Here is a 14,202-nt window from a genome sequence, read left to right as displayed (position 1 = left end):
GAAGTAGCACAATTTAGGTTGATCTGTTTTCTTCCCACCTCAAGAATGAGAGGAAAGCACATTAAAAATGGCTGAGAGGGAGTGCCCTGACAGACGAGCTTGATTACAGATTTGTCAAAAAATGCCATAAATTACTATCATTCCAGTGACATTGCCATTAAATTGGGAGTGTGGTATAAGCATTAACATTCATGGAAAACAAACTACTCTCACAGTTTGCCTAGAAATACCGTCTCAGCCTTCCACATCCCAAGGATTCCGCTTTTAGCATTCATAGTATAACAGTATTTTCAGCTAAGATAAGAAACAGCTTGCTTTTGGGGGCTGTTTTTTTATTGTTGTGGCTTTTCATAAAACCTTTGGACAAAGCAAAGCAAAATAGCTCAAGCATGTTTCCCATGCTTTTGCTCTCCAGAAGGAACAAATAACCAAAAGTCTCATTCAAGAAGCCTACAAGTAGCATATAGACTCCATATGTTTCAAGATGACAAGGGTTTTGGTTTTTTTTTTCAACTGACAGCCTTGTCATTGTTGTCATCTGCCAAAAGCCACAGGAGGCAAGTCAATGCTCCAGAGACAGGAGGAGCTGAAATTTAGGCCAATTAGTAAGGAGAACTTTGAAGTATGGGAACATTTCATTGTAATAGCTAGAACTAGGCTGGCTGGCCTCAGTGGCTCACTGTTTATAGACATGGGGTGCTATATTCAGTTAGAAGAGGGAGAAATGTGAATATCTAAATAGTCTAAATTGCCATCTTGTGTTATTTACTTAATGGTGGGAGAATCAGCATTTATAAAATCCAATCACAAATGCAGGTTATTAGATAATATACTGGCCTATAAACGTGTTTCCATTTCATTCTATAGCAAAACAGCCTCAGGACTTGCTAACAGCATGAAATAACAGGAAGTTGGTGAGACTCATATATACTGATTGGCACTGACACTTTATCCCAGACAATCTGGGCTTTTCTCACATGAGCCGCGTAGTGACTGAACAATATGGATTTATTTTACTGAATTATATGCTTAGTTTCTCCTTTTCTTCACTCCATATGTCCTGCATTTTGTCAAACTTTGTTGGAATTTAAAGAATCTGTGTCCATGGATATAAACTTTAGGAAGACTTATTAGGAAGAATAGCTTTATGATTAACTAAAGGGCCAATTAGCATTGTGTCATGGCTAAACTATCAATATTCCATAAATCTGATTTCAGGGTGGGGGGGAGATTTCTGCAAATTCTGTTCTAGGCAGAAGGTTGTGTATGATCACAGCTGACATGTGCATATTCCCACAGTAGCTTCTCATGGCATTTTTAATTGCTGACAGCCTACAGACTCTAATTTTATTCTTTTCAAGACCCACTTTCAATTGCTATAGAGAAGCTAGAAAACTCAGTTGACAAAGAGATATGCTGTACATATTTATTTCTTCCAGTAAGGTTTAGAACAACATACAGACAAGCCTTTTCTTTAAAGTGCATAGGGAATACAGGGAGAGAGAGAAAAACAATTGCAGAAAGTTCAGAAGCACCAAATGGCATAAATCAAATCTGAACTGAAGGGAGAAACTCAGGTTGCATGTCATCATTTCAAGTAGTTTTCAAAAAATCTGTGTTGCTCAGATTTTTTTTCCTTGTTAAAGAAACTCTGGAAGCAATGTGGATACTGCTTTCTCCAATTGGGTGCCTTTCAGATATATCAAACTGCCGTGTGAAGCATCTATGGGAAATACACTCAAAACATTTATGACATACATATTATGGTTGTGTTAAGATTGTTACTGCTACACAGTAGGACCTTAAACTGTTAAGGGAGTTGCAGTCCAATAAAGCTGAAAGACACCAAATTAGGGAAGACTATCTTATATATTTAAGTTATCTGAAAAACCAGAAGAAGCCCAGGAGGTGGCAGTGAGAAAGACAAGCGCTATAAATTGTGCTAACATTTAGCAAAGTTCCTTTCCAACATATACAAATAAAAACAGAGCAGTCGAGTGAGGCACTGCCTCAGAATTACTGGGAGGATAAAAGCTGATAAACACATTTGAAAGGGATTATATACAGATCTTGAATTCAATCCAGTATGGCAATTCCTCTTACATTGCCAGGGCAGTAGTCCTGATCCGTACCTGATCCAGGAATAAATTGACATTTCTCATAAAGGAGGAATGTAAGCAATGGAGTCACCAAAATATGTATTGGGGAATAGGAGCAGGAAATAGCTAGCGATTTTTCTAAAGGTATATGTTCAGCCAGAAAAGGATGCTAGAATAAACAGATGTTTAATCTTACTCTTTAGAGCTCTCATGTTTTTATGAAAAAACTTCAATTGTATCTTCTTTCAGAATTAGTATTTTTAATGCTTTAAAGCAAAACACATATTATGAGAAGATAGTAGAACCATCATCACCTTGTTTAATGATAGACAAGTTCTATTTTAGGAGGTAATATCAAAGTTTGTGTAATACTAACATCAAAAGCATCTATAGTGCTGTTTCCTTGGGAATGTCTGATCAGAATTCATATGGTTAATATACAAGAGCATTAAAACAAACATTTTATCCATTGGTTATATAAAACTCCACTATAAATTGAATAGATTGATTCTAGACTCATTTGGAAGATTTGATGGTCACTAGACTAACTTTCAGTAGCTAATCCATCTGGCTCTGAATGAATGAATTAAGGCATGCATTTATGTATGCATGCAGTCAAGCGGCACTAGGACACATAATATCATTCACTGAGGATTATGGATTGAGACATGGAAGATTGGAATGACTAAATGGGAAAAAAGAGTAATCCTAAAACAAAAGGAGGTTTAAAAAACTGAAGGAACTCAGAGTGAAGGGTGTCAGTCAAAGGAATAGTAGTGAAAGGCAGAGTACACTGAAATACCTCTACAATATAAATAGGAGCTTAAATACTTCTACAACATAAATAGGAACTTTTTAATATATTTCATAAATTAAAATAGCAATACCCATACCCCAATATCCCAGTTTAAATATATTCAATCCACCTGGAAAGAAGTATGCAGACATGTAATAGCAAACAAAGGGACAAGCAGCTTTTCTTCAAGTCAGGATACTTAAGGATGAACAGTTCGGCTTCCCCAGTGCTAAAACATCTGGGCTTAGTTCCCATTCTTCATTAACCGGAGTTTTCATAAAGTCTGACTGACCAGCTTGATTGTAGACATTGAGCTCCATATTTGTCACTCAGAACACCTGAGATATATGGCTAGAACTGAGGTAGCGGGGAAAGGGAGAAGAAAAGGTGTCAGATATGCCAAGTCTGGCTTTTGAATTAGTATTTATGCAAGGCACAATTAACAGTAAGGGAATGTTGGGAGAAGGGGAGATGAAACATCAACTGTATCATGTCAGCCAGACAGTAGTCAGAACCAAGATTTTAGTTAGCGTGGTTTATTGAATAATTTATAATTAGCTAGGTTCTCATGTCAAGCTAATCTGTAAGCCAAAATACACAAATTGCAATTGGAATTCACATATTGTGTTAACCAAACACGTAATGGCTTACAATAATAAGTGAACTGTATAAATCTCTCTAAGCCTATCTAGGATACTTGCAGTTCTCCTGCACCAAAGATCTCAACAGATTAGAAAATGAGCCTACTCTTGCCTGAGAATATCACTAACTATATTTGAAACTTCAATCTTAATGAAGAAAGCAATTTCCAATTTGTCTGCTGGAGTTTATTCATTTTCTTCTTCTATTTTTTTTAATAAAAACTTCCTTTTCGAAGATTCTAGCAATCTTCTAAAATATGGAAATACTCTACAGAAGTACAGAAAAAGGCAACTGGCCAGGAAGTCTCTCAACCATATTTCTACACAGCAGCTCTGATGTCGCTGAAAATTGATCTTTTTTATGTATTTGAGGAATTGGTCAGTTCATCCATAGATACTCATTCATCTCCCAAAGTCTCATAGCCCAATCTGAGTCTTATTTTCACTTTTTGACCCAAAAGCACAATACTAAATTTTAGGAAAGCAAATAAACACATAAAAATCCACATTGTCTACATTTAACTACTGTATCACATTTCTGAGTCATGCAAGTTAACTTCTGTATTAGGGGAAGACAAATTAAAACATTAAACTTTAATCCACAATTGCTTACTTGAGGCCTCACTTAAGCATTCTCCAGATAAGTGAGTCACTGTAGAGCATGACCAAGGCCAATTCCTCCCATATCAAAATAGAGAAATCATATAGCTTAGCAGTTTCTCAACTCTTTCATTCTGTAATTCACCAGAACATCATTTTGCTTCCTCTTCAATAGAACAGTCAAGTGAGTTCTCCACCCTCTTACATGCCCTTGTTTAAACCCCAAGGAACCTCACCTTCTGAGCAAAATCAATAAATTTGATCCTAGAAAGAATCCGCCTCAGTTCCCCATGATTGATTTTGGGATCTGTGTCTTTCAGAGGTACATCTCGGCTCTGTGTCATCAAGGCCCACCTCAGGCGGAGCTTCCTAACTGACAGAACCCCTGGCTGGTGTTCAGAAGTAGGGCTTCTTGTCACCATAATATAAAAGGCATCTTTTTGAAGATCATTTATTCCAACTAACAAATGAAAAGGGAAACAAAAACAACCACCAGTGACTAGTAAACAATAAATCACATTTGGATTCCTAAAGCTAATATTTATTAGTTGTTCTTATATGAATTCAGGTTTGGCTTCTAGTTTCAGCTAAAAGCTAGGAACGGTGATCAGCGGTCTGAAAGTGCTATGAATACAAATGGCTCTGCAGCACAGATACAAGGTCACAATCACACAGCATTTTTGGTTGCACAATTACACACAAGCAAAAACAAATAATCTGAAACCTTAGCACATTGTAACTACTTCGAAATCTTAGAAATTGTAATTGCAACAACAAAAAACGCAACCAATTTCATTAGAAGAATATAAGATGCCAAGAAAAATACACCTTCAGTATTTTAGATCCTTGACAACCCTGACCAGTTTAATGAAATATGCAAATAATGAACTGCATTGTGCATTCAAAGGAGAGATCAATAATTAACTAATAGGCTTAAGTACTACAAACAACACAACAAAAATGGGAATTGAGCCATTATTAGCCATCACAAACTAGGACATCTTTCAGCATTTACTTAAGGAAACTTGGCTTTTCCTTTCCGATGTTTCCTGGCATACTCACTAGACGAAGCAATTACTGGGTCTGTCGTATTACTCAGGTCCAAAAGGACTGAAGGGAAAGTAGGATGAAGAAGATAAAGATGGTGAGTCCTTGGCCTGGGTTCCTAAAACAGCAGCAACAACAGTAGCAGTCATAAAGGGCCCCTGCTTAATTCATCTCACTCATTTCAACAGAATTAAAGTAGACCTTGTAGACCAATTCCATAGCTCTAGCCAGCGTGGCCAGTGATAAAAGGTAATGACAGCTACACTGCAAAACACAAGATTACACAGTGTAGTAAAAAGAATCTAAAGCAACCTAGAACAGAGATGAGAAAAGCTTGTAATGATCAAACACCAATCAGTACATGGACATTTTCCAGTTATTACCACCTTCAAATTCCCATTAAAATGAGTCTGTGTATGTATGTCAATTATCACTATTTCATCTTGCTGCCTCCTCCACTCACCTCAATATTGCTTGTAAGTTAAAGTGCCAGATTCACAATAACTGCCAATGTTCCTTGAAAAAATTCTTGAGAGTCAGCTTTTATTTCATTTTATTTTATTCCAAGAGAAGGGGATGGGAGGAAGCAGTGGTTTGCCCAAATCCATAGATTAAGGCAGGATCAGTGTTGCACCTTATATGGTTGTTTATATTGCCTAAATTGAAATTAATAATGATAGCAACAGTCATGTGATATGAAGCTAAAATGAAAACAAGAATTAGAAACCTTCTAATGTTTTTTTTAACCTTCTAATGTTTTCTTCTCATCACAGGTATTCCGATGATCATGTATGATCAGTGGAGGAAAAGCACAGACAGGGTGAGGAAAAGTCATTAGAAAGAATAGAATAGAATAACAGAGTTGGAAGAGACCTTGGAAGTCATCTGGTCCAGGGGTCACCACTTTTCAGGCTTCAGGGACCACTAAATTCATAATTTTAAATCCCGGGACCACTAATATAATCTGCCTAATGACTGGCTGGGTGGGTGTGGCTAGGTGGTTATGTGACTGGGTGGGCATGGCCAACTCAATGTCACTCAAGTCGAGGGGCACCTCGCTAACCTCTACTCGCCCCTCCCCTCCCAGCCACTCTTCACCTGCCTGCTTTTTAGGACCCCAACAGGAAGCAGTTGTTGGAGCTAAGCAGCCACCATGAGAAAGAGTTGGCAAAACAGCTGGATCAGTTCAAATTGGATCTGACTGAGAAGGAGGCTCAACAGAAGCACCTCACTTAGGACTACAAGCATAGGCTTCCCAAGCAGAGGGAAGATCTGTAGGAGAGCAAGGCCAGGTACTGGCACCTGGAGGCTCAGCGGGCTGAGATGGTCAGCCAGTTCCAGGCCATGATTCAGTCCCACTGGAACAAGGCCCTCTGGCTCTTTGCCACCAGTGGCACTTCCATCTAGCCTTCGCCCAAAGCCCCGTCCAGGAGACTGAAGCAGACCCCATATGGGGATTTCTGCACAAAAGCACCCTTCAACACAATAGGTTGAAGTGGGAGACTCTCTGCAGCAACACAAATGTTCATTGCACTTATCTGGCCCAGGGGCCGTAGTTTGAGGACCCCTGATTTAGTACAATATAAAAAATACAAATATTTTTTCTGCAGACCACCAAAATATTCTCACGGACCACCAGTGGTCTACGGACCATCAGTTGGGGACCACTGATCTAGTAATCCAACCACCTGCTAAGACAGGAAACCCTATACTATTTCAGACAAATGGTTACCTAATCTCTTCTTTAAAACTTCCAGGGTTGGAGCATTTACAACTTCTGGAGGCAAGTTGATTAATTGTTCTGTCAGGAAATTTCTCCTTAGTTCTAGGTTGCTTTTCTCCTTGATTAGTTTCCACCCATTGCTTCTTGTCCTGCCCTCAGCTGCTTTGGAGAATAGCTTGACTCCCTCTTCTTTGTGGCCGCCCCTGAGATATTGGAACACTGCTATCATGTCATCATGTCAGAATAGAAACCCATGCATACAGATAGTCCTCGACTTATAATAGCTCATTTAGTGACTGTTCAAAGTTACAATGGCACTGAAAAAGGTGACTTATGACCGATTTTCACACTTAAAACCATTGTGGAATCCCCAAGATCAAGTGATCAAAATTCAGGCGCTTGGCAAGCGACTCATATTTATGACGGTTGCAGTGCCCTGGGGTCGTGTGATCCCCTTTTGCAACCTTTTGACAAGCAAAGTCAATGGGGAAGCCAGATTCACTTAACATCCTTGTTATTAAATTAACAAGTGCAGTGATTCACTTAACAAATGTGGCAAGAAAGGTCATAAAAAGGGAGGAAATTCACTTAACAAACATCCCACTTAGCAAAAGAAATTTTGGGCTCCATTCTGATCGTAAATCAAGGACTACTTGTACCAGATTTCTCTTTAGCTGTGCTAGCCCTTTATGTTTATTAAACAAATTTTATTCAGTTCCTTATATAGGTAATGTCTGTGTGGATTTATCAAACTTAACATTAAGAGTTTGGTCAATGTTCTCCCTTTCTTTTACTGTGTGTAGCCGATATAGTTTGGCTGAGATGAACAAAGATTGTTTATGCAATCTTGGCATGAAAATTACCTCAAGGTGGTCAAAGCTGCATTGCAGTAATAAATATTGCTACTGCTTATTGACAGAGTAATAAGCCCCTTTGTTAAAAGACAGATGAAAGCATGAACACTATTGTTTTCAAAGACATCCACACTCTTGTAGTTGCTAAATAATTCTCCTAAAATGTAAGGTGTGTTCCCTAGCTTGGATTTATATCTAGGGCAGCAGCGATTCCATAGCACGCCAGGTTGAACACAGGTTCAAAATGAACATGGCTACATCTTCCAACATGTGTGATGTGACAAACATGTCCAACTCAAGGCCATTATGGTTTTATAAGTTTAATGGAACTGGCAAGCATTTGAAAAATAATCAACATTCCAGATATGGAAAAGTAATATTTACCCTAAGTCAGCTAGTGTGAAATTCCAATGGGAGACACAATTTGATGTTTTCAGATGATTAGGTTTGTAGCTTCCATAATTTGCCAATGGCTTTACTAACTAGGATACATGGGAATAAAAAGCTCACCTATTCAGAACTGGAATTTGCTTCCAAATCCAGTTTAAAATTCTGATAATCTCATAATCTGAGACTAATATATTTAAGCATTACCTCCATCTATATTACTCTGGCCCTAATTGTCAATCTACTAGACTGCCCAAACAAGCAGGTACAAGAAAAATGGAAACCCCATGTGGAATTCCTTTCCTAGGAAAAAATGTGAGTGCAAACACTTATTGGCTTTTAAAAGCATATTTCTTATCTCTTATCATGTGTATGCTTTTAAATGCATAATGCCTGGGTTTTGCAGCTGCTATACTGCATTAGGCTGATACTTTTTGCCAAAGGAAGTTTTTCTTAAAATGTAAAAATATGTAGGGGTAGGGAATGGGAAGGGAAAGAGAGAGAGAGAAATGTAATGTTTACTACACTAGGAGAAGAGAGACCCAAGAATCTAGTCCTCCTATAAAGCTGGTTGGGTGAATTTGGGCCAGCCTGTTTCTCTCTCAGCCCTAGACAGGAAAATTAAAAACTCTCTATCTACCAACCTGATCTACACAGCATAGTAGATTGTAGTCCATAACTGTCAGAGAAGAAGCCTTTGATTCAGGCTGATGACAGATACATATGTGTTTAAATAAAGAAATGGAGCAGAAAAATATTCACAGAAAGAAAAATATTTTTTCCCAAAAAATGTTGTTTAAAAGTCCCGGAAACACATAAAATCAGAAAAGGAAGATAGAATGGGCAAAATGTTTTTCATGCCCTTATATAACTGCAGCTTGTTTTCAAACATAATTAGATAGTGTGGTTTCAGGGCAAATGCCACCTCCAAACTCAAAAAATCTGCACTCACCAAGCTTTTGAAGAGAGATTGCTTCTCATTAGCCCAGAAAAGAAAGACAGATTTTTTCTCCAAAGTCAGCACTGACAGTGCATCTGATTTCCTCATGTGATACGGCAGCTCATAATTCCAAACTGGCAATCCTGATTTACCATCCACAACCAGAATCTAAAAACAGAGAAACCCAGAATTAGCAAGATAAAACTTCAGGGGAAAAGGGGGGAAACAGTGGAAGAGAATTAAACAAAGGATTAAACACCCGTTCCACATCTGTTGTGTTCCCTTTAATTACCATACTTAAAAGATGCACATTAAATGCCAAAATGCCTTTAATGAATGATCACATGACAAATGTAATCAACATCTTGTGGTCAGTTTAGAAGAAAGGTCATAGCTGTATCAACAGCAGATACATTTAAATGCCATAAACTACATATTCTATGTTGCCACTAACCACAACTTGTAGGAATTAAAATCCAAAATATCAGGGAAGGGGATCATCTGGCTTACTTTGAATTAGAATTCAAGTAATACTGCTTGTCACAATGGATCAACTTTAAATTGCACATTGGACAGCTATGCAACTCTTTCCCAATCTGGCGCTCTTCAACTGCAGAATTTCCAAACCAGCATTGGGTTGAGGAAATATGTGATAAACATTTACTTTGGAGCTACCTGCCTCAATAGTTAAGATTGCACATAATTGTACTGTAAGAAAGCAGTGACTGCACCTTTCTAGAGACATTTCCATGCTGGGCCTGAAGCATGAAGTCCACAGTTTGATCATCATTGAAGTATCCCGGGCAAGGCTGGCTGTAAAAATGAAGAAAGCAGTTAGACTGAAAAGTGAACAAAGGAAACATGTCCGTGCCTGGAGAGAAGTAACTTTTCCTTCATTGGAGCATATCTGCATCCCCATGAGCCTAGACTTCATCAGAAAATTTCAGAATGTTTGTCCACTGAATCTGCTTTCCTAATCAGGAGACCAGTAGTTGTTAAAACAAAAGCAAATTGACATTTTGGGCCCTAGTAGTAACTTGAATTTTCTAGCAGCAATTTTTCCCCACTTAAGTAGAATCTGATTCAGCTAAGTTTCTACTTCACTTGAATCTTTGTGTCCTTTATGACCACTATCACCCAGTTCAGAGTAGTGAATGGAGATGAATCTTGTGCATGTACATACAGTAATACAAGAACAGTCAGTCTTCAAAGCTTCATGACCCTTTCATGCATCTTTTTAACATGGCTAGGATTACACACACACACACAAGTTGTCCATTTGGACTTGGACAACTTCAAACCAAAACTTCAAACCAAAACCTTTTTTTAATGCTACCGGTAATGCCAAGGTTCTTGTTTCAACTGCAAAGTCATAAATACTTTCATAGTCAGAGGTAGCTTGTTTAAAATGTGTATGATATTATTTTTCATCTAATTAGGTCTGTTACCACTTCTAGTAAGTTTTTGGCATAAACTAAAGATGTACCTGTTCATCTAACACCTTAACTTAAACGAGTCAAACAACTAAAAAGGGGGAATATATTGATTGCTCACTTGAAGGCAACAAAAGCCAACCAGATTCCTGAAAAAAGAAACTTCAATTATTAAGGGTTACTAACAAGAATGCGGCAGGTAAGTAAATAACTGCCTAGGCAAAAATAGAATGAGTTCCCTGCTTCCCTAATGATAAATGTTGATGTTGATGTCAGTAATTACTTTAACTTATTTTCATGTCTGAGAATCAACTTACGACATTACAGACATGTCATATTAATGGAATAATTAAAAAAAAAACACCAGCCATTAAAGGTTCAGATGAATATATCTTTCAGTTGCTTAGAACTGTTTCCAGTGGCTCTTCAAACAAACAGATCAACCTGACCCAACTTGATGATTCACTAGATGCGCTGAATGCCAACTCCCCAAAACCCCATCCAGTTTAACCAGATTTAAGGAAAGCTGATTTAACAGAAAAACATTCCACAAATCTGAGAGGAAGCTCCTGTAGATTAACGCTAACAAGAGTTGTTCTCCATCAACCTGCCATTACATATGAGTTCAACAGGAGAAACAGAAAAGGTCACATTCCCCCATTCAAACCCAGTAACCTGTCAATATCTGGCTGCTCTAGAGTCCAACGCTGTTCTAAATCTTGACCTCGCAGTAAAGTCAAACCACGTTCAGTGGTGATCAAAAGGTCACTGCAATTGCTGTCAGGAGATTTCACTGCCTGTAGGAACACAACGCCATCACTGCAAGATACAGAGAGGAAAAAGAAATAATGAGTAAATTACAGTAATGTCAATCATTTTCCCAGTATACTCAATTCATACTGCTTTTCTGGTCACAGACTCATTGTAATGGCAGCAGTTCTGTACAGAACAGGTTCCCCATTTTTCTTCTAATGTGTTTTTTTTTCCTTTCAATTTCCAATCTATCATATAAGCTTAGAACTTTCTGGTGGTCTCTGCTTCAACTATTAAGCAGGTACCATCTGTTTTATTTTTCTGCTATTATTGTAAAAGCAACAAATGTTTATCTTAAAAAAAAAGGCTCTGACACAGTTTAACTTTTCTAGATTAACCAAGCCTGGGTAAGTGCTACCATTCAGCTATTATTATGTTTGTTATTATGGTTTCTGTCCTTGGAATCTTCTAATTTTAACCACACAATAATTGTGCTGGGTATTTGAGCCTCAGAGAGAGCACTTGAACCAAGACATTTATGCAAATACTTATAGCGTTTTTTAATAGGAAAAAAAAGGAGATATTGTGTCTTTATAAGATAGGGTTACCAAATGAGAGTTGATGCTGAGACAAACTCTCAATCAAATAATGGTTTGTATTGCTAGTTAAGTTCATATGAAGGAGAAGGTGTGTAGTCTGGGGCAACATCTAAACAAATTTGTGTATTGAGCCTTGGTGGCACAGTGGTTAGAATGCAGTTTTGCAGGCTACTGACTGCTGGCTGCCTGCAATTTGGCAGTTTGATTCTCACCAGGCTCAAGGTTGACTCAGCCTTCCATCCTTCCGAGGTCAGTAAAATGAGATTTTTGGGGAAAATATGCTGACTCTATAAGCCGCCTAGAGAGGGTTGTAAAGCTCTGTGAAGTGGTATATAAGTCTAAGTGCTATTGTTATTGCTGGGAGTTCGCAAGAGAGACTTCAGACTTTTACTTTTTAAGCCCACCAGAAATATTTTTATTTTATTTATTTATTTTGTCAAACGCTTACAATATGATAGAAATAAGAATAAACATGAGTTTAAATACAAGAAATAGGAACTAATAATTGGGGACAATAGGACAGGGACTGTAGGCATGATTGTGTGCTTATGCATGCCCCTTACAGACCTATTAGGAATGGGGTAAGGTCAATAGAGGTTAGTTTGAGGGTAAAGGAGTGGGGATTTGAGCAGGTGACAACAGAGTCAGGTAGTGAGTTCCAGACATTGACCACTCTGTTGTTGAAATCGTACTTTCTGCAATTAAGTTTGGAGTTGTTTACATTAAGTTTATATCTGTTGTGTGTTCTTGTGTTGTTGTGGTTGAAGCTGAAATATTCATTAACTGGTAAGACATTGTAACATATGATTTTATATACTATTCTTAAGTCCAATCTTAGCTGGCATAGTTCAAGGTTGCCTAAGCCTAGAATCTCAAGTCTGGTGGTATAGGGTATTCTGTTGCGAATAGAGGAATGTAGTACTCTTCTGGTAAAATACTTCTGGACTCATTCAATTGTTTTAATGTCTGATATACAGTGCGGATTCCTCAGTATTACCAGAGGAGAAGTTTTGTCAGATTAGATTTACAACTCTGAAAGCCTTTTTGGCAATGCTGTTGCAGTGAGCTCTGGCGCTTAGGTCATTCAATATGAGAACTCCAAGATCCTTGACAGAGTGAGGGTCGTCAACAAGATCATATCCGCCTAGCTTGTATTTGGTGTATTGATTTTTTTTTTCTAAAAACTAATTCCAGCATAAAATGTTTGTGATGGGTTTAAGGTAATTGTCCTGCACTTTGCTAAGGAATTAATTAGAGTATATCGGTAGTCCTTGACTTAGGACCAAAATTGGGACCAAAATGTCTGTTGCTAAGCGAGGCAGTTACAACCTTTTTTTTTTTTTGGTACAGTGGTTAAGTGAATTACTGCAGTTATTAAGTGACTCATGTGGTCGTTAAGCAAATCCAGCTTCCCCCATTGACTCTGTTTGTTGGAATCCAACTGAGGACGTCTCAAATTGCAATCACACAATCCTGAAATGCTGCAGTCTTCATAAATACATGCAGCTGGACAAGTGCCAAAATTTTAATTCCTTTTTATTTATATGGCTGCCCAACTCACTCTCAGTGACACTGGGTGGTTTACAAGGATAAAATCCCAATACAAAAAGGAACACACGCACAGAGTGATAATAATCAAGCCATTTGATGGGCTCCATGCATTTTGGGGTCCCCAGGCCCATTGGCACAACCATATCTTCAGAGCCTTGCAAAAGACTGTCAAAGTGTGGGGGGGGAGGCAATCTCATCTCTGCAGGGATGATGTTCCACAGGGAGGGAGCCACCATGGAGAAGGCCCTTCTTCTTGATACTCACCAGATGGACCTTCTTAGGAGAGGAAACCCATAGCATTATGTGCCCATGGGGATGTTGTGACAGCCATGAGTGCAAAGATGGTCATAAGTCACTACTGTTGTTAAATGAATGGTTGTATTAAGGAATACCTGTATGAGAAGTTTTTAGATATCTGTTTTTTTCCCCAGAAAAATTCAAAATGATTTAATGTCATTAAATTAAATTAAACTAACTAAAAGAAATAAATAGGACTGCAGCCTATGGTCTTTAATAATGTTCCCTTCTGCCAGATTGCATATTAGAATTCAACGATCACTTTTTGGTGGGTTCCAAGAGCTGCATTCAAAGCTTTCAGAAGCTGCCTGTGCCTGAGGCCCCAGGACTGCGCCTCTAGAGAAAAACAAAGAAGCAGCATGTCAAATGTTCAATGCTGCAGGACAGTGAACCTCCCTGCTATTATGTACCACACTGCAAAATTCTGTGTAACAGCATAATAAGCACAGTGGACTCTGAGAAGCTCTAAATTGGGTCAAAGC

General features: G+C 38.2%; 1 protein-coding gene across 2 annotated transcripts in view; it reads right to left on the bottom strand.

Annotated features, from left to right (window-relative positions):
- Positions 1 to 1,412: 1,412 nt before the first annotated feature.
- Positions 1,413 to 14,202, bottom strand: part of FAM234B (family with sequence similarity 234 member B) — a 28,979-nt gene continuing 16,189 nt past the window's right edge. The window contains exons 8-13 of one of the 2 annotated variants that reach the window (XM_026694587.2): positions 11,196 to 11,339; positions 9,819 to 9,900; positions 9,100 to 9,255; positions 5,199 to 5,301; positions 4,373 to 4,596; positions 1,413 to 3,252 (exon numbers count right to left, since the gene is read on the bottom strand). In XM_026694587.2, coding sequence (XP_026550372.1) covers positions 3,247 to 3,252; positions 4,373 to 4,596; positions 5,199 to 5,301; positions 9,100 to 9,255; positions 9,819 to 9,900; positions 11,196 to 11,339 — 715 coding nt within the window. In that variant the 3' untranslated portion in view covers positions 1,413 to 3,246. Of the gene's footprint in view, positions 3,253 to 4,367; positions 4,597 to 5,198; positions 5,302 to 9,099; positions 9,256 to 9,818; positions 9,901 to 11,195; positions 11,340 to 14,202 lie in introns of both variants that reach the window. The other variant, XM_087968198.1, reaches the window with a different exon arrangement.

This window comes from Notechis scutatus, chromosome 6 (genome assembly GCF_049901735.1).
Source record: "Notechis scutatus isolate UNSWTSFEM ecotype Mainland chromosome 6, rNotScu1.2, whole genome shotgun sequence".
Lineage (NCBI taxonomy): Eukaryota > Metazoa > Chordata > Lepidosauria > Squamata > Elapidae > Notechis > Notechis scutatus.
This window is presented reverse-complemented; position numbering and strand designations above follow the sequence as displayed.